Source organism: Peromyscus eremicus, chromosome 19 (genome assembly GCF_949786415.1).
Source record: "Peromyscus eremicus chromosome 19, PerEre_H2_v1, whole genome shotgun sequence".
Taxonomy (NCBI): Eukaryota; Metazoa; Chordata; class Mammalia; order Rodentia; family Cricetidae; genus Peromyscus; species Peromyscus eremicus.
In genome coordinates, this window is record NC_081435.1 from 31,418,930 (window position 1) to 31,439,715 (window position 20,786).

The 20,786-nt window shown below is 37.1% G+C and overlaps 1 protein-coding gene across 1 annotated transcript in view; it reads left to right on the top strand.

Moving 5' to 3' along the window:
• Positions 1 to 20,786, top strand: part of Tcerg1 (transcription elongation regulator 1) — a 49,580-nt gene that overhangs the window by 17,280 nt on the left and 11,514 nt on the right. The window contains exons 7-15 of the mRNA XM_059246732.1: positions 170 to 258; positions 6,039 to 6,199; positions 7,726 to 7,782; positions 7,927 to 7,993; positions 9,214 to 9,264; positions 10,524 to 10,659; positions 11,445 to 11,534; positions 17,962 to 18,080; positions 20,624 to 20,774. Coding sequence (XP_059102715.1) covers positions 170 to 258; positions 6,039 to 6,199; positions 7,726 to 7,782; positions 7,927 to 7,993; positions 9,214 to 9,264; positions 10,524 to 10,659; positions 11,445 to 11,534; positions 17,962 to 18,080; positions 20,624 to 20,774 — 921 coding nt within the window. The remainder of the gene's footprint in view (positions 1 to 169; positions 259 to 6,038; positions 6,200 to 7,725; positions 7,783 to 7,926; positions 7,994 to 9,213; positions 9,265 to 10,523; positions 10,660 to 11,444; positions 11,535 to 17,961; positions 18,081 to 20,623; positions 20,775 to 20,786) is intronic.

The window sequence follows — 20,786 nt, forward strand, 5'->3', positions numbered from 1 at the left end:
GTTGCTGCTGCTGATTGCTGCTCTTGTGCGATTCAGCTCTTAACGTAGGGCAAGGATGTAGAACTTTTTAGAAATTCCTACTCAGAAATTCCATTTGAGGTATTTATAATGATAGTTTATTTTTCATTTGTATTGCCCTATTTATTAAATATAATACTATTTCCCTTAGGAGCCCAAAGAAGAGGAGATGACCGAAGAAGAAAAGGCTGCCCAGAAGGCAAAGCCAGTAGCTACTACTCCGATTCCTGGCACTCCGTGGTATGTTCTTAACTGATGAATTTTATGTATTTTTTCATTATACTTGATTGTTTAAATGACTTCTGTAGGAAGAAAAAGGATTTTTAAAAGTATAGGTCAGATATGTTTTTTAACTATTCAATATTTTGATTCTTGTTTGTTATAGTTGGGGTGTGCAAACCTAAAATTCATTTGCCATGAGAGTTTTCCGTAATTACCAGACAAAACCTTCTTCCCTTATATATATATATGCATATATAGGCTCCCACTATGGGATTATTACAGATGTCTGTAAAATTATGCCTTTTAATCCAATTATGGAATAATCTCCCTACTCTTTCTTCTTGGGCTTGGTTTTTCCCTTTCTTCCCTGCCATATCAATGTCTCTTCCTTCCCCTGTTTCTTGCTTATTTAACCCATTCCCACTGTGTACTGGAGGGGCTTGTTCTTGAGGCTGTGTACAAATACACAGAGTCCTTTCCAACTTACTTTTGTTGCCTTTGTCCCTGTTCCTCTTTGCTGTTTTCCCCTCCCCGCTTTTTCCCTGTAGTCACCCAGCATCTGTGTTTAAAAACCATGTCTGTGAGGTAATGTTGAATAGGTTCTTTACTTTCTGCATTTCCCACAAAATAGCAAACAGATCTTGAGAGTGATGAGATGGAAGTTCTTTCGAGTAAGATAGTTTCCTTAATGCTTCTAGTCATTCGTGTGTGAGTGATGTGAGTAGCTGTTACTGATGATGATCAGGTCAGTTACTGTTATCCAGATAGTGATTTTTCAGTCAGCAGTAATTTTACTCTCCAGTAGACATGACTGCAATGTTGGAGACAAATTTGGTTGTTACACCTTGGAGATTGTAATGGCTTGTAGTAGATGAGTGGTGGGTATGCTCTTCAATGCACATCTCCCTGTAGAAGTTATGTGGCCTGGCATGTCCTTAGTGCAAGATGGCAAATCTCTAGACCAGATCCTATAAATTATTAAGAGTTGACAGTGGTATGTCCTTGTATTAACTCTTTTTTACTTTATTAATGGAAATATCTGTGGAGAGAGACCCTCATCAGCATTGGTATCTTAAAGGGACAGAGTGTATTAGAAAGAACTTACAGTCCCAGAATAGTTGATTTAAATGTCTTTATGTTGCTGTCTGGTAGAGGTATTATCTTTACTGATGTCTCATCTCTGGCTCTTATAAGACTCAACTCCTGATCTTGTTTTGATTCTTTCATATTACTGTTTCTTTCTATTGTGACAAGATGTTGAAGCTTGTCTTTGTGTATTTCTGGTTTGGGACTTGGGTATTTTCCCAAGGAGATGGAGTTCATTTTTATGAGAAGTGGCATTTGTAGATCAAAATGTTAAATCTAGGGATAGTGCTGCTTTTGAATTCTTCTTATTTTAAAAATACTGTGGTAGATTGAGGTGGAAGATACACATTTAAAGGTACAATATGACTTTATATCATTTTGTGCCATTGAGATTTATAGCACCATTTTTCTGAATGCATCATCTGTCTCACATACTACTGAGTTCCTCTGTTTTTGCTGTGAAAATGGCTGTTTCTCAATGATGGCAGCATAATTGTTTTTTTGCCTTTCTCACACAGGTCACACTATCAGTACCAACACTACCTCTAATGTCATTGCTAAGGAAGTTTAAACTTTTCTAGTTACTTTTATGTGTAGGGATTATCAGTAAGGCTTGTAGTAAAAATGTGTTTTAAAGACACTAGGTATAGTTTTTCTATGTATATATTTCACTGACTTAATAAATAAACTTGTTTAACAATAATTATGCAAAATGTTTCTGATATAAAATCAGAGTTATTAAAATAGTCTACTTAATACACATGCTCCTAAGTTTGACTTCTCTGTGTTCATAATAAAACTAGTAACCAACCTCACACTTCATTCTCTGTTTGGGGCTTTGTAAACAGAGGCGCAGAACCTTTTGTCCCTTCCTCCTGGTCCCAAATACCCAGCAGCCACTTCCCAAATTACCACACAGAGGCTTATATTAATTATAAATGCTTGACTGATGGCTCAGGCTTATTACTAACTAGCTCTTGCATTTAAATTAACCCGTTTTTATTCTATTTATTGCCATGTGGTTCATGGCTTAACTGGTGCTCTGGCACCTTGTTCCTTGGGAGGAGGCTGGCCCTCATCTGCTTCAACTCTGCCCTTCTTCATCCTAGTCCTCAGTTTGGTTGTACTGCCTAACCTTAAGGATCTTGCCTTGCCATAGGCCAAAACAGCTTTATTATCAACCAATGAGAGAAATACATATTCACAGTGTACAGCAGGATCATCCCACAGCAGGGCTTCATGTTTACATGTGGACCTGTCCTTAGAATAGCTTTACATTCTTTTAGACTTTGTGTAATTATTGCTTCTTTCTTTTTCCTGTTCTGGAACTGCTGTAATTTATATGTCTAGACGTTTGGATCTAGTCTCCCTCCAAGCCCTTAAGGGTTTTTCTTATGATTTATATCTGTGGGGTTGTTTTTTCCCTCCTCATTGATCTTCAAGTTATGTAGTGACTTTTTTTTAGGGGAGTATGGCTTGAGGATGGGGAGGGTCTGAAGAGGTCCTCTCAGTATGATATCCTCAGCAGGGCAGATCTAAAAGCAAGACAGTGGGTGAGGGGTTTAAGCATTCTGGGCCTATGGTCTCCCCAGGACCACAGTCTGCCCAAACTCCTTAGGAGTCTAATGCATCCCTTAAGGTAGAGGTTTTCAACATGTGTTTCGACCCTGTTTAGTGATCGAATGACCCTTTCACAGGAGTTGTCTAAGACCATCAGAAAACACAAGATATTTACATTACAATTCATAACAGTAGCAAAATTACAGTTATAAAGTAGCAACAAAAATGATTTTATGGTTGGGGGACACTACCATTGATTAAAGGTATTGATTAAAGGGTCAAAGCATTAGGGAGGTTGAGAACCACTGCCTGTTGTCACCATAAGCACCAACAGCCATCTGTCCTACTCCTAGCCCCAACCCTTTGGGTACTCAGTGCATACATATCACCTTTCTGGCCTTCCTGTTGCTAAAGAACAGTAAAGACCATCTTAATTCCACCCAGAATTTCAGCTTGAGCTGTGTGAGGTTTCATGCACTTTGATCCTTAAAGGGCTTTTATTATTTAATTTATTCATGATGCCTCAGTCAACTTGTAGCATTTCTTCTAAATATGGTATGTCTTTCAGTTGTTGTACCGGATCCCATACCTCTGTTACTGATTCCTTTCAACCTAGATAGACTGTTAATTACCCACTTGGCTCTTTGGTGCACTCTTCTGGTTCTGTAGGCCTAGACTGTAGCAGGCTCTAGTTTGCTGCCAGAGTGCCTGTTTAAAGCTTTTATGTATCTATCAAATAGTATTTTACAGGCAGGAACATCTGACACTCCCAGAAATAGTCAGTGTTACCTTCCCAAGAGATCAACATTTCTCCACTTGACTGCCCAGCCCAGAAAGATACCCTGCATCTGTTTGCTGTGCTGGCATCTGAGTGGTGCCCAAAGCTGATGTAGATCTGAGGAGGTGGTTAGTTTGAAACCCTGAGGGTAAAGGGTAGACGGAAAAGCCAGGTAACCAAAATGGTTGGATTATATAGGGAAGGGTATGCCAGCTATACTCTGACAGGTAAGTACTGAGGTACGCAGGGAGAACCTGGCAGCAGGTCTGCTTTGATAAGTTAAACAGGCACTTCAGCCATTTGTCCCAGGGTTTGAGACTTAACAGCCTGAGTGCTGCTTAAAGCACCACATCAGCTCTATTTTTCTGTTTATTATGGAGTGTGTGTATATAGCTACCGACTTTATTTATATATTGCTTAGGTTTTTCAAGACAGGGTTTCTGTGATGCCCTGGCCATCCTGGAACTTGCTTTGTAAACCAGGCAGGCAAACTCAGAGGTCCTCCTGCCTCTGTACTAGGATTAAAGGCGTGTGCTACCACCACCCAGCTGATTTTATATTTTTATATTTCAACTTTACTGTGGTTTTATATAAACAACTTGTAGTGTTATTTTTATCTACTTGCTTTTATTGGTATGTTGAAACTATTAACGGTTAATGTAAGTTTTAATAGTGTTGGATTTGGGATATAATTATTTACTGTTTGTCTTTTCTGACCTTTTGTTCCTCTATTCTCTTAATTTCCATTTTTTAAATTTCTTTAGCATTCTGTTTAATTTATTGGCTTTTTGAGGACATCTCTTTTGTCATCAGTTGTTACTTCAGGAATTATAATACCCATACATAACTTCACATTCTGTTTAAAATGAATGTACTATTGTGTATATGAACCCTGCTGCTGGTAGTCCCTTTAAACCTGTACACACTGACTTATGTCTTAGTTATCTTAGACATAACTGCTGTGTGCATTAAAATTCCAGCAGGCAGGTAGAATTTCAAAGAACATAAGAAGAAAATGGTTTTTTATATTGACCCTTCCTGCCATTTTCTTTATTCATAAAGAGGCAGGCTTTGAGTTCTCGGCCTGGAGAACATTTCTATCAGACAGGTCTTCTGGGTTGGAACCTCTTAGCCTCCCTTTGGTAAAGAATAAAGTTGCCTCATACAAGTTTTGTCATCCTTCTCCCCCATCCCTAGTTGCTATCATGATTTTTGTCCTTTATATTTTATTTATAGCTGTCCTTTTGTGTCTAGGTTAGGTTTTCTTGAAGTTATTTTGTATGGGGTTTACTGAGCTTATACCTCATAGAGCATATTGAGAAATGTCTGTCCATTATATAAGTCTTTGGAAGTATTTTATGTGTGTGGATGTTTTGCCTTCATGTTTATCTATGTACTGTGTGTGTAGTACCCAGGGAGGCCAGAAGAGGGCATTGGATCCAATGGAAAAGGGGTTACAATGGGAACTACCGTGTGGTGCTGGTAATTGAACCAGGTACCTCTGAAGAGCAACTCCAGTATCAGTTAATAAATTTCCTGTTTATCTTTTAAGTTGTTTCTATTCCTACTCTGAAAACGATCTTTTCATTAATTTCAGATATGTTGTTCTTTATCGCATGAAACTTAGTTGCTACTTTGGAATATTTGATTATTTCAACATAGGATCTTTTTCTCATTTCAATGTCTAGGTCATTTTGAGCTTGACAACTTTCAATTTTTGATTGTCTAGCCAGAGAGAAGATCTGGTTTCCTTTGGACTTTTAGCTGTCTGCTGCAATAGGAACCATCCTCAGACTAGAACTTGTAAAAGGGCAGAAATGGTCACCTACTTCCTTATAGTTGTCTCTGTCAGTCTTGACTCACTTTTATATATTTAATGTTAAACTTATAAATCCTTTCATACACTTGTTTTTTGTTATGGCTTGAATTTTCTAATTGTAAAAGCAGGATTAGTAGACAGCAGTGGTTTATGGGGTTCTAGTGTAGTCCTTCCTTTGTATTTTACATCACCTATAATTAGATCATGTTTATATTTGATATGTAATTTTGGTTTATTAAGAAAAGGTATTGAGTACGATGGTTCACTTTGTAAGCTATAGAGTTTGCCTTTGAACTTTCAAATAGTTTAAAATTTAGTGCTGTCAGATTGAGTGTGCTGAATTCAGTTCCTAAGCATTTTAAACTCTGACCACAAATTGATTTGCATTTCTGTAGCTACTCAGCTCTTTTGTTCTGAAAGCCATATGAAAACCATTACTAATTAGGACCTTTCCTCTTCTTACCTTTTGCCTCCCGAGAGTGAACATTAAAAGACATAGTCTTCAAAGTGCGTTTTTTGTACCACAGGAAAATGGTATTTTATCTTCATCTTTAGGTGTGTTGTTTGGACTGGTGATGAGCGGGTCTTCTTTTACAATCCTACCACTCGTCTTTCTATGTGGGACCGACCTGATGATTTGATTGGAAGGGCAGACGTTGACAAAATTATTCAAGAGCCCCCTCATAAGAAAGGATTGGAAGACATGAAGAAGCTAAGTAAGTTTTAAATTAGGAATTCATCCTCTGAATTTAACCCCTTTTTACTCTTTGGTGGAAAGTATTAAAGGACATTTAGAATAATTTTTTAAAATAGACTGCTATTCTGGTTTGATACAATAAGAAATGTGAAAAATGTAAAGCATTTGGATAAGATTTTATTTTGTAAAACATTTTTAATTTTGTTACTAACGTTTTCAGTTAGTCTGAGATGTTGGAACTGTTGCTGTTGGCTTAGTGCTTAGTAATGCCACGGAAACACTGCTTAGATTGAACTTTTCACCTCCTTTGTTACTAGTGATATATTTTGCAATAATCTAAGTATGCAGAATATTTTTATTTTATAAAAATATAAAAAAAAATCTCTTGGATTTGGTGGCACACACATTTAATTCCAGCACGTGAGAGGCAGAGACAAGTGAATCTCTGAGATCCAGGCCAGTCTGGTCTGCAGAGTTAGTTCTAGACTAGTCAAGGCTACATACATAGTAAGACCCTGTTATATTCCCCCCCCCAATCATTTGAACTAGATAATAACTTCTTGATGTTTTGAAATTTATTTCCTGTTCTAAAATAGTACTTCAGACTATTGGGTACAGACAGTTATGTATAACTTTTTGTTATATATTTCTTAATTGCCCTTATGTTTATTCAGAGTGTTTTATTCATTTTGTTTTTATAGAACTCCTATTCATGAATAATGTAGGAACATGGTAAATAAATCATTTAATGCTTCTAATGTAATAAATCCTGATAAGGTCTTTAAAGTGGTCAAAACTTTACATGGAATATATATATATATATATATATAAAATATATTTTTTTTTTTCCTGGCATTTTGTGCTTTGAAATTCTTTGCAGATTAGTGTAACTGCCTAGGTGGTGCTCTGGTGCCAATTTTTTTCACCTTCAATAATATTTATTTTATAGGCATGATGATGATATTTATAATTATAGTAGTGAATGATGTCAAGAAAATAGGTGATTTTTTTTTTTGGTGGGGGGGGTTGGGAACATTTTCTTTGTATTTGAGTCGCATTTGTTTCATAGTATGCATCCAAAAAAGGATCTATGAATTATGAATCAGGAGTTTTATTTATTTGTAAAGTTAAAATTGGGAAGTTGGTTTTTTTTTGTTTTTTTTTTTTTTAAGATTTATTTATTATGTATATAACATGTATGACTGCAGGCTAGAAGAGGGCACCAAATCTCATTACAGATGATTGTGAGCCACCATGTGGTTGCTGGGAATTGAACTCAGGACCTCTGGAAGAACAGTCAGTGCTCTTAACCTCTGTGCCATCTCTCCAGCCCAAAATTGGGAAGTTTTACTTGCATATTTTTTAAGTTAAGGGCCAGGCAGGAAACATCAAAAGAATTCTTCACTGTGAAGGGAGGATAAATAAAGTGTAGAATTGTCTTACTTGGCTTACTGGTTGATAAGAGTGACTGTTAGGTAGATATTTTATCCATTGTGGATATATGTGTGTAACTGTTGATAACAGTGTTTGAAATGTCTTTGCTAGGACACCCGGCTCCAACAATGCTGTCCATCCAAAAGTGGCAGTTCTCAATGAGTGCAAGTGAGTGAAATAACTGTAAATGGCAGCTTTTCCATGCGTTAATGTGAATGTTTTCATAGTCATTAGCAGAAGAATCAGTGACTGAAAATTCAGTAGTTGCCTGCTTAGGTTTCTTCAGTCTTTTAATTAACTTTTATCTTACAGTTAAAGAAGAACAAGAATTAATGGAAGAAATGAATGAAGATGAGCCTATTAAAGCAAAAAAGCGGAAGTAAGTAATACATAGCTATGCATATCCAGGTACATTTACAGTATAGAGTTGATGAGGTGGTCAGTTTGTGATTGGAAGGTAATGTGTAGTATTGTGTGATTAGGAAACAGTGGTCATAATTGCCTTCTTGGGCCTGATATTAATTAGCTTTGTTTTGCAATGTAGAGATGGTATCCTTTCTGTTGTTAAAGTTCAGAATACTTGGTTATACAAATAGATATCATGAAGCTAGCTGACATTTTGGAATTCATTGATTAACTTTCTACAGGCTTTAGTAGGTCTAAATGCTATTAAAAAATAAAATTTCTCTCTTATATCAACCTACACAAATGCCATTCAAGGGATGTCATAAAAGTGGACATCTTCTCCTTATATGTGCTTAGCTTATTTACCTGTTCCTAGAGACTGGTCATTATTCCCTGGTGGGAATGTCATTAGTTAGAAAATGCTATGTGACCGGGCAGTGTTGGCGCACGCCTTTAATCCCAGCACTTGGGAGGCAGAGCCAGGGGGATCTCTGTGAGTTCGAGGCCAGCCTGGGCTACAAAGTGAGTTCCAGGAAAGGCGCAAAACTACACAGAGAAACCCTGTCTCGAAAAACCTGAAAAAAAAAAAATACTATGAGAGACATTGGTAGAGGGTTGTAGCATTGGTGTGGGTAGTCCTCTAGAACTGGGCAAAATGTGATGTTACTTTTATTGGGGGGGAGTGAAGTTGGAGTAGAGGGTATATGTAAATGGGATGATTTTTTTTTACAGCAAATAAGGAAGTTTGAGGTCATTACTAGGTACTGGTTGATAATAGTCCTGATTTAAGGACAGATTGACTACAGCCTGATTGTGGCAAGGAGATGAGTAGAACAACTCCTGTAAAGAGTGGTTCCTTTTAAATACACGTTTGTTTATTGCCAACAGTATTACATTAAGGTCTTGTTAAAGAGAATTCCCATCATGTGCAACTGAGGCAGCTATTCTCATTTTCATAATTGGCCTTTTCATTCCTTAATCAAATGTATTTTTACTAGTTGTGGTTATCTAATTTTATGTTCTTTTTAAAAATTGTAGAATAAGACATTTGTTTTCTTAATTATTGTAGATGATTGTATTCATTCTGTTTATGTACTGTAATTTTAGATATTTCTGTGATGATAAACTTTTAGGTTGTTTTTAATTGTTTGTTCTTATAGACATCTCTGTAAGGTTTTTAACTGCTTTTATCAGGAGAATGTCAAAGAAGTCCCTTATGTGGATTGCCCGAGCTTCTCTATTTAGGTACAAAGCTAAAAGCCTGTTTTTCCTGGCTTAGTTTTCCTTTTATTTACTTTATTGAGATAGATAGTGATAGTTTGTATTGTGACATTTAGTATAATTCTGTAAAGGTTTTTATTTTATTTCTTTGCTGTCTTTGAACTTCTTTAACTATTTAAATAGTTCTTCAGTAAAATAAGAAGGTATATTGCTTGGCAAATTGCTTTACCTGTTTATTTTGTGCATATTTTAGGTCACAGACTATCTTGCTAAGTTTCTGTAGGTCATGGATTGCGTTTTCTGTTTCTTCTGAGGCATTCCTTAATTCCTCAAATTGCTAATTACCTGTCATCATTTAGCTCTTGGGCTACCTATAGCATGCTTTTGAATTTGCAGTAACTTGTGTAGGGAATATAAATGAATTTTATTAGCTTTATATACTTAGCGGATCATATTTAAGAAGGAAGATCTGTTCAATTACGTTTGAGTACATTGGTTTTATTTTTTGGATTAGTTATACAAATATAGGCTTTTTTCATAGCGCATATGTTTTGAGAGGTGACCTGATTTCATGTTTACAGTCTCCTTGTGTACACACAAGTAATAGGCCCGACCTTAGCCCTGAAGTGCATTTTTGGATAAACAAGTAAGTTAAGCCATTGGTGAACCACTCTTACTTCCTACTGCTCCCTCCCACTTAACTACTCCTATGCCCTTGTTGCTCTCTGCAACCTGCCCTTCAACTTAAGTTTCAGCTTGACACTCAGAAAGAGAGTAATAAAAAATGTCAGATATCCTGCACTTGGCCAAGTTAGAACATATTTTAATTTTATTCTTAAAACAAATATTTGAAATTACAAAGACTTTAGTATAAATTTTTAATGGATTTTAATAGTAAAATATTTGGGGAAATGCTAATTTTTTCTTTTTCATATCAAGAACTAAAAATATATTCTGTTCTATTTAGTTCTAACATAGTTTTGCAAGCAGTGCCTGAAAAGCTTTTTTTTCTTTTTAGTTCATCTTATAAATCAACTGGAGTAAGAGAGAGACAGAACATTAATTTTTTTTGACCAGTATAGCCATTGTAACGTTATAGAAAGGCATTGTAATTTTATTATTATTAGAATGAAAGTTATGCCATATAATTTACTTGAGATCCTCAGGATGATTTGTTTTCTCAAAAATATGCTGCTTAATAGTAGTGCCTTGAACATTCCCCTGATTTTAAGAACTTGGTAAGATTTGTATTAATATCACTTTATGATTTATTTTTTTTCTAGGAGAGATGATAATAAAGACATTGATTCAGAGAAAGAAGCTGCCATGGAAGCTGAAATTAAAGCTGCCCGAGAAAGGGCCATTGTCCCTCTGGAGGCTCGAATGAAGCAGTTCAAGGACATGCTGCTAGAGAGAGGGGTCAGAAAACAATCTTTGGGGGAGATATTTCTGTTTTATATAAGTAATATAAATATGTCTTGCTAAAAGGTCAAATCTAAGGTTAGTGCTCATTAAATGGGTGTGGGAAGGATAAGGGAACCTGTTAAATTACTGTACATTTTTTGAAGTGGCTTTTGCCTTGGTTTATATCATGTTAAACTAAGTGGCATTTTACTGTCCTTAAGTAAAATAGCATTTAACATTTTGTGGGGCCATATAATTTTGGTAACGTGTATGAGTATTAACATTACAGAATTGCGGAGTACTTCGGATAGGTAAGGTATATATGATTCTTCTAATATCTTCAGAATGGCTTTTGGTGAAGGAACTGATACTTCATGATATTGAAAGCCTAAATAAGAAAGAAACTTTGGTTGTATTCACAGATGTGTTTGAATAAGTAAACTATTTTTAAATCACAGTATTGCTTATAAGATTGCAGTTAAGTGTGTGAAATCAAAATGTAAATCTTCAAGGCCTTTTCTGATGTACTAAGTTTAAAATGTCACACAGTAGTGGTTATTTTAATGAGCAATGAAGTGTGTGTTATTTCTTTTATAACAAAGAAATGGTCAGTGCCAATTAATGTGGAAATTTGCTGTTGCTAGCCTCCCACTGCTTATCATTTATTAGTGATGGAAACTTCACTATGGTTTTAATTTCTCTTTTATAAACAGATGTCCTGTAGATTTCAAGCAAAATTATGACCTTTCTACTATTAGAGTATCTTAATTATGAAGCATTGCTTTCTTTTTATTTTAAAGGTGTCTGCTTTTTCAACGTGGGAGAAGGAGTTGCACAAGATAGTATTTGACCCTCGGTACTTGCTTCTCAATCCTAAAGAAAGAAAACAGGTAAAGGGAAATATAACAGTGAAAACTTACTTAAATGGAATTGAATGTTTTAAGTTTTCAGATGGAAGCTCCTAGACTGACTGGCCTTGCAGCCCTTCTGCCCCTGCTCTCTGTGCTCAGGTTATAGCACATACCAGCATGCTTGGCAACAGCATAGTGTTGAAGCTACCATCTATGTTTTTTTCTTAACAGTACTCCACAACATACTTTTGCATCTTAGTGCTTAGTAAGTTATGGGTCAGTGTGGAGGCTCTTCCACTTCAGAAACAAGATAATTTTTGCTACTTCATATGTCCTTGTGCTTCATACTTAATGAAGTTATGTCTGCAGTGGTTGTAAAAGTTTTTCTAATGCATTTATCAATTTGTGCAAATGATGCAAATTTAGAGTAGAAAATAGCAAAATACAGTTTAAAAGAAAAAAACACCCATCTCTAATTCCCATTAGATATGACCATTGTCCATTGCCTTCTTAGCCAGGGTGCCAACTTGTCTGTGTAAGTGTGTAAATACTGGGAGGTGTAATAGTTGGCATGTTTGTATCTCGTGCATCCCGCATGTCAACATTTATGTATGTGTTAAAGTGCTTATCTTCTAAGTGTAGAGAAATGATGGTCTCTTCAAGGAAGTAGTCAATGCTGTCATTCTCATGATGATTCAGGGACAGTATCACCTCATGGTAATTGCTTCTTGCTCTAAAGCATTGCACACTACTATTTTATATAAATATTAAATTATCTGAACCATCCAGACAGTGGTCTCTGTAAAATGATATTTGAGTTACATCCTCATAGTACACTTGAGTTGCGAAGTTTCTTTTGGTAACAGTGCTATTCATTTTGAATATTTGTAGTGTAATGGTTGGAATAATTCTCCGTAGTTATGTTATTTTTTACTTGTGAACATTAATGAAGAAAGAATTATTTGTAGTGTCCATGCTTTGATACTTAGAATAAAACACATAGCTTTCTAAGTGTATTTGCATCTGCATTTTAAGCTTTGTAGCTATTTTATTTTGTTTTGAAGTATTTGCTTTAAATTATTTTTAAACTGTTCACATTTGATCACATCATCCTCATCTCAGACAACAGCTCCATCAAAGTCTGTGAATCAACCTTGGCTTTTTGATTTGTTTTTAGCCAGACAGAGTCTAAAACGTGAACTGGGTGTTCCTGTTCCTACTTTCCAAGTGCTAAGATTATAGCCATAAATTTGAATTTTTGCTTTCACTGTTTCTGTTCAGTGAATCTATCTCCAAGCATTCTGTAACTATCCTCTCACGCACAATTTTCCCCACTAATGCCCTAACCTAAGCCACGAAGAGCAACTCTTAATCTTGTAGCCTCCTTTCTTCCTGTCTTTTTTATTCTTTTTATTCTATTTCTTTTGTAGTCAAGTTTTTCTACACAGTAGCCAGAGTAATTTAAGGTTTAAGAGAAATCAGATTTAAGTTGCTAGTCTTAAAATTGTCTAGTGCATCCCATTTCATTTAAGATAAAACAGACTCTTGACGTGGAATGTTTTACATGTGGTCTCCTGTGTACATCTTGAAGTTCTTCTGTGTATTATAGCCACACCAACAGTCCTTGAGTAAGGCAGCACGCTTGGTGCTTGTGTTTTCCTTTGCCTGGTCAGTCTCTGTTAATATTCCCTCTTTACCATTTGTGGTTTTTGGTATAGTTTTTGAATAGCACTGGTAGTGCTAATTATCTGACATTAATGGATTTGGTCTAGCAGGGTGGCTCAGCATATAAAGGAACCTCTGACACATCTGACTGGAGTCTGGTCTGCAAAACCACATGGTGAAAGAGGAAAACAAGTCCCTGCAGGTTGTTCTCTGACTTCCATACATGGGCTGTGGTATATAGATGCCCACGCACATACTCCACAGATAGATACACTTATATCCATACAAATAGATAAATGGAAATAAAATAAAATTACATTGTTTATCATGTTCCCTCTCCTACAGGATGTAACCTCTGTAAGGGCAGCACAGCAGTTTAGTTCCTTGCTCTGTATGGTGTCTTGATCAATGTCTGTTTTAAAAACTCTAGAAGACTTAACATTTTATGGCACATTTTTATGTTACCGAGTGTTAAAATTTCAGTCTGAGCGAAACCCAAGTACTGTTTTAGAACTTAAGTTCTTCAACTTTGGGAGCGTTGCCAAGTTGGTAGAGATTGAGGGCCTTCCTAGGGTTGTATTACACCAGTGAGAATACTGTTTCAGAGCCTCTGTGTGGAGACGATGCTTTCTAAGGAAATTAGCTTCTTAAAACTGAGAGGAAAGAGAAATTCATATTTGGCATTCAAGTATAAATATATATCTTAAGTACTTGGTTTTATTTACATGTGAATAAAAAATAAAGGATAAAGCAAATAGTTGATTTGCTTCACATCATAATTTTCTATCTGAGTTTGTGCTTTCACTTAAAAAAAATGTCTTAATCTAAAATTGCATCCTTCAGTTCTAACCACATGTTTTAGCTTATGATTTGTCTTCTTTAATCTTGTTTTGGATGAGAGGTATCCTAAAGGGTTAGAAGTTTTTATTATATGTTGTGACAAATTATAAAATAGTATTTTTTTCACAGAACAGACTTTCTGTGCAGGATTTTAGGCTCTGGTGTAGATAATTACTAACATTTGGATGAGTTGTTATTTTAATGTATGTAATTTAGAGTTTTAGAAGACTGACTGTTATGATCACATTACCAGCATGATTATTTAGGATTGTGCATCTAGGCCATATTGATAGGATAATTAGATAGTCTCATGTTTTAGTAAACTTGTACATGTTTTTGTAGGTGTGATGTGCATGTGAGTGCATGTGTGTGCAAGTGGAGATGAGAGGTTATGGTTGGGTGTCTTCCTCACTGTCCACCTTAGTTTTGGCAGTCTCATTGAACCTCGAGCTTACTGGTTTGACTAGACTGGCTGGCCAGCAGATTTTATGGATCCTTTTGTCTCTGCCTCCTCCCTCCCACCAGTACTGAGGTACAGATGTACACCGTTGTTTCTGGCTTTTCTGTGGGCGCTGGGAACCTGAACTTGGGTACCCATGCTTGCACTTTATTGATAGAGCCATCCCTTCAGCCCCATAAACTTCTTCTCTCAAGAAAAAGATACACACAGAAAAGCAAAAATGAGGAGTGAATATTTACAAGATGAACGTGTATGCATGTAAATGACTAAGATCAAGAAATATTACCAATATCCCAGAAACTACCTTAAAGACCTAGGTGGTATAATCCTTTATTGTATTTTTGCTTATGTTTATAAAAGGAACTTAGCTAGGAATTGCTTTTAAGACCTTACTCTCATTGTAACTGTTGCATTTGTGAGTTGAAATTAAAAGACAATGATTGGAAAGCATGATAGGAATAAGGAAAGATTTATAAGCATAAGAGAACCCTTATTTTCTATGATGTCCATCTCAGTAATTTATAACATTGATCTGGACTATCTTAAAGGAGGGGATATATGGGGATATACAATTCTTTCTAGTACCTTAGGGAAAAAAAGTTGATAGAGGCTGTGTGGTGGTGATCCGGACACTCAGGCAGAGATACAGAGGTTTAAGTTGATGTTGCTGCTTTAAGGAAAGAAGTTACTTTTAATATAGCATGTAATGCTTGGGTGATTAGGAAGATAGTAGGAGAAAGGAGGCTAGCTCTCCTATGACTTAAGGGGTGTTGTCTGTCTCTGGCAGGATAAGGTAATCTAGAAGTTTCAGTACAGTTTTGTTGATGGTGTATGTAGACTGGCCTGGATAGAGGCATTTTAGGAAACGATCACATGTAGACATGCTGGTGTGCATTTATAGACATTCTGATGCTGAAGTGAGACGTTTCCCCCCACAGCTTTCTAAATTCACCTGTTCTACAACTGTCATCTTCAGTGATGACAACTCACCATCATCTGGAAGGCTTCCTTCATCCTTTTTAGGGTTGGGGAGATGTCAGCTGTTGACTCCATCATGAGATTTTTGTTTGATTTTGGTTGGTGTAGTACTGTGGATGAAGCCCAAGGTGTTCTATGTGCTGAGCAAGTGCTCTGCTACCGAGCTCATCCATGGTGCTTACATTTTAAGATAGGATCTTTCCATGTAGTCTGGGCTGCTCTCAGAATTGTGCTCCCTCCACCTCCATTGTGCCCAGTCACAGGTGGTTTTTGTTGTACTTAGTTTTGCTACTTTCATCCCTTTTATAACTTAAAAAAGTAGTTGGGTGGTGGTGGTGGTGGTGGTGGTGTCGATAACTTACTGAGTTTTACATATTTAAGGAAGCCTTGTTGGGGCCTTTCTTTGTATTGTTTCTTAAAGGTTTTACTTTGCTTTTAACACTCACTCAGAGATAGTTTTGAAGCTGTATTGTTACCTATTATGTTTTTGATTTTCCCCTAGGATTCTCTCTTAATCCTTTGTGATCTGATGTTCCAGTGAGATATGTTTGAGTAGAATATTACATTGTGCATTATGGAAATTGCTGTCTTTGAGTTCTGGGAAATTCTCTTCCATTACTTTTGTTGTTGCTGTTATTGTTATTTTTTGAGATTTTCATACATGTATGCAATATATTATGATCATATCAACCCCTAGCTCCTCCTAGACCCTCCCCTGCCACAACGCCCCCCTAGCTTGTGTCCTCTTTCCATAGCCCACCAAGTCCAGTTCAGTGCCAGCCTATATGCATGGGTATATGCCACTCACTGGATCACAGGCAGCACGATGGGCCTTTCTACTTGGCAGTCCTTAATTGCTAAACAATCTTCATCTTTATAGAACTACTGTAGTCCTTCCTCTTCTGTGCTGGACTTTGCACTGGGTTGATCTTATACAGGTCTTTTCAGGCAGTCCTAGCCTCTGCTTCCACTCTCGCACAGTGTTTTCTGTGCCATGTGGGGAGGAGTGTGATACAGATGTCTCATTTAGGATTGAGCACTCTAGACCTACTCATTCTCTACACTTTGACAAGCTGTTAAATTATCATTTATTAATAAATAGCCATTGGCTGCAAGAAGAAGGTTCTGTGATGAGGGCTGGAAAGCTTGAGTGAATTGTGGGTATAGAGATAAGTGTTTAGAAGGCAGTTTAACAAAACAATAGTACTAGGTTCTCCGTATGGTGCGTGAGCTTCCGAGCCGCAGGTTCTCCAAATTGGTTTTGTTTTGTTTTGGAGCAGAGAATTTATTTTTCTGGGCTCTGGGTTCTGGGTTCATCGTTCATCCCCAGTCTCTCCCTTGCACCTTTTCCCTTTTCTTCCCTTTTCTTTTGTTGTGTTAGATATTGAACCCCGGCCTCTAATCCCCAGCCCTCATTCTTAAATTCCTGGTCTTTTCTCTTGAATTTTTTTGCCCCTCACCATTGTCAGCTAACCTGTTTGGTTCTATTTTACTTCTTCCCTTATCAATTTCTAAGATTTTGTTTAGGTTTTTCTTCTAGAGTTAGTTTCATAAGTTGCTTGAGTTTTGTATGTTTTTCCCTTTCTTTTTGAACTTTGTTTCTTGACAGAGTCCTAAATCAGATGCCTTTGAACTCTTGCCTCACGGTGAAGAGAGAAGCAGTAGACCAGTCTGACATTCGGGTGGGCTGCCATGGTTTGGGGCTTTTGCAAAGATGGTTAGGGTTAACACTGATAGTCAATTGACAGACTCTAGAATCCCCCAGGAAGACAAGCCCCAGGGCATGCATGCTGTGAGGGATTCTTTAGATTGGGCTAATTGAGATGGGAGTCAGCCCACATACTTCCTAGAGAACTGTGCCTCAGTTCTGAGACTGTGGTTCTTAGTCTAGTAGCTGCATTAAGAAATGATGTTGCCTCAAGGTAGGAGACACTTGTTTAGCCTTTTAGAACAGGGATCTGCAGACTTTTAAGGGTCGGATAATATGTGGGGTTTTGTGGTCCAGTTGCAACTCTGAACTGTTATTTTAGTGTAGAAGCATCATAGACAATATGTAAAGCAATGAGAATGACTCTTCCAACAGAGCTTTCTAGACCCAGACATTGGAGTTTCCGTTAACTTATCTTGGTTGTACAGTACTAAGGAGGGGAAGTAGTGTAGAGTAGATTTAAGTATTGAAGTAGAATTAAATTATGGCCTCTTGCTGTTGACTTTTCTAGAACGAGTTCCAGAGGACTGTGGTGTAGCTTGCATGTCTGTTTGAAATACATACTATACCATTGGGAGAAAATTATGAAATACAGGGCTTTTCTTTGTTTCTCTTTTTCTGTTTAGTCCCGGAATGCTAAGTGGAGTGTCATATACTTGTGTACTATTTTGATAAAGTGAGACTTGCTGGAGATAATCTACTGTTAATTATCTATACTTAGTATATGGTTCCTATTACAGTTTGGATGGAGACATTGTTTTGTAATTTTCTATTAGAAAGACTATGTTATCAAGTTGGTATATTTTTTGTGATAGGTGTTTGATCAGTATGTCAAGACCAGAGCAGAGGAAGAACGCAGGGAAAAGAAAAACAAAATAATGCAAGCCAAGGAAGATTTCAAAAAAATGATGGAAGAAGCAAAGTTTAATCCCAGGTACGTGTTTGACTCCAGTCACATCTGAGTATGTGTTTCCCCCTGAAATCAAGTGTGTATGTGCAACAGTGATTTAGGTGATCAAGTTATCCCTGTTTTGTAGGTAAGGACAGTAACATAAGCAGCTTAGGTGGTGGTGACAGGAGTTTTACTCAGTCCACCATTGTTGAGAATAGTATAAACAGGAGGAATGGCTCATAGCTAACTGTGACTGCTTGCTGTCTCACTAAACACAGAGGGTAGTATATTTTAGTTTTGTGTTGACATGATTTTTAAAGGGATAAATAAACCTTATTTTTCCTTTAAATACGAAAGTGTTTTATTGTAGGGGTAAATCATTGTATAAGCTTTATAAAGAATGCTCTGTATTCATGGAAAAACTACCTTTTTCCTATTTTTGAAGTTTGAGGATAGTTTCATTGGAGGTTTTTTTGTTTTGTTTTGTTTTGTTTTGTTTTCCTTTAAACATCCCAGGCCAGGAAAGCTGTAATCTCAGCAGCTGCCTGGAGGAGGAGAATGGAGAAGAGAATGAAAAGATCCATGCCATGTGAGCAGGCTCAGAAGTCAGATACTGGTTAGACAGGTAGCGCATGACAGGGAGACACTTTAGAGGAAGAGTAAGGAAGCCTGAAGGACCAGTAAAAGCACACTTCAGTTCTGGCCAGTGTCCAAAAAAAAAGAAAGAAATAGAACAACGGAAAAGTAGAAACGTGGGCAGCCCCAACTGAACTTCATCATTACTTGGCTTATAGGAACTGCCTCTTTATCTCTTTTAAACACCTTGCATATTATTAGCCTGGAGTCCTTCATTGTCTTTGTATTTGTTGACCTTCTGGGATTGACAGAGACTTTTAGAATTACAAAGTGGTATTTTTAATCAAATTTGGGGAATTTTGGCTAGTTATCTTGTGCCCTCAATGTACTCTTTGCTCTTTTGGGTTCTCCCTGTTCTTGTTAGCGTTCTGTTCCTGGCTCCCACCCCCAATCAGTTCTCTGGGTCATCCTCGATTAGGTAATAGTGACTGATCTAGTTTTCACATAAATGATCTTTCTAGTGTGTCCATTATAATGTTAAACATACTCAGTTAATCTTTCTTAATGGTTTTAACTTTTTGTAAATATTTTTTTCTGGTCTGGGTGTGCATGCTTAATCCTGGCATTCTGGAGTCAGAAGCAGGTGAATCTGTGTGAGTTTGAAGCCATCCTGTCTGTTGAAATTTCTTATTTGCTCATTAAGATAATTTTCAGTTGTTTGAATTTATTTTCACTTAATTTTCTAGTGTAATTATAAGAGCTTGAAAACATTGCTTCTTAGAACAATGTCTGGATGACTATCTAGGGTTTGTTTCCCCCAAAGTAACATATGTAATTCTTTGTATATATTGTGATATTTTTAAATACTTAGCATTTTAGACATTTACAAACTCTAGACTCTTATATCTTCCATTTGCTAAGCAGACGGTGTAGTTACTGGCTGTTACCTGGAGGCTTGACTTTATGACGTATTAGAGTGGGTCTTTGCAAATGGAGCTATCTCCCTTGTAAATCTTTTACGGACTTGCTTGATACTATTCTTTAGGCATATTTGAAACTCTTTTATCTCTGTGCTTTTTATTTTTTAGATTTTATTTTTAATTATGTGTCTATGTGAGGGTATGAGTGCAGTGACCTGCAGAGATCATAAAGGGTATTGGATCCCCTGGAAGTGGAATTACAGGTGGTTGTGAGCAAACTCAGGTCCTCCGTCAGAGCAGTATATGCTCTTAACTGCTGAGCCATCTCTTCAGCCTTGCCTTTTTGGTTTTCTGAGACAGGGTTTCTCTGTGTAACAGCCCTGGCTGCTGTGTAGACCAGACTGACCTTGAACTCAGAGATCCACCTGCCTCTGCCTCACAAGTGGTGAGGGATGCTTTTTCACTCTTACTGTGATGACATAGCATGGAAGATGGTTGTGCCACGCTTTTGAACAGTTCGGTTGTGTTTGAGGCCCCTTTGGGAATTACCCCACAGTGAGTCTTCTGGGGAGTCAGGATTCCCTTGTCTCTAGGACTTCTTCCTGTGTTCTTTTAGCGCCCAAACTTTTGTAGCCACTATGTTACATGTGACCTAGCTCTGCACCTTGGGAGGTTGTGTGAAGATGAGTTACAGTCGGGTGTACCTCCTGAATTCTCTCCTTTCAGGTACCTCACTGGTACTCTGCCTGTTGTCATCTGCTTTAAATCAGGTGCCCTATCTACTTCGTTCAGTTTAGGGAGAGTCGGTCAGATAAGCTATCCCATTGTGTTTGAAGCAAGCCATGGCTACACACTTGGGTAGTGGATGAGTTATTTACTGTATCCCCTAATCTTAGTTGGTTGGCATATAACCACTAACCACGTTTTCAGTCAGTACTGCTTTCCTTTTCTTCCTGTGTGTCACTGTTCAGATTCGGGACCTACACGTCTGTGGCACACATTCCTGCTAAGAAGATGGTATATTCCTTTTATGCTTGTTTTAGAAACAAATAGTCAACTAAAGTTAGCATGCTGACCATTTTCTTACAGAGCTACTTTTAGTGAATTTGCTGCCAAACATGCTAAAGATTCAAGATTCAAAGCAATTGAAAAGATGAAAGATAGAGAAGCATTGTTTAATGAATTTGTGGCAGCTGCAAGGAAGAAAGAAAAAGAAGATTCGAAGACCAGAGGTGAGAAGGTAAGATGGTTT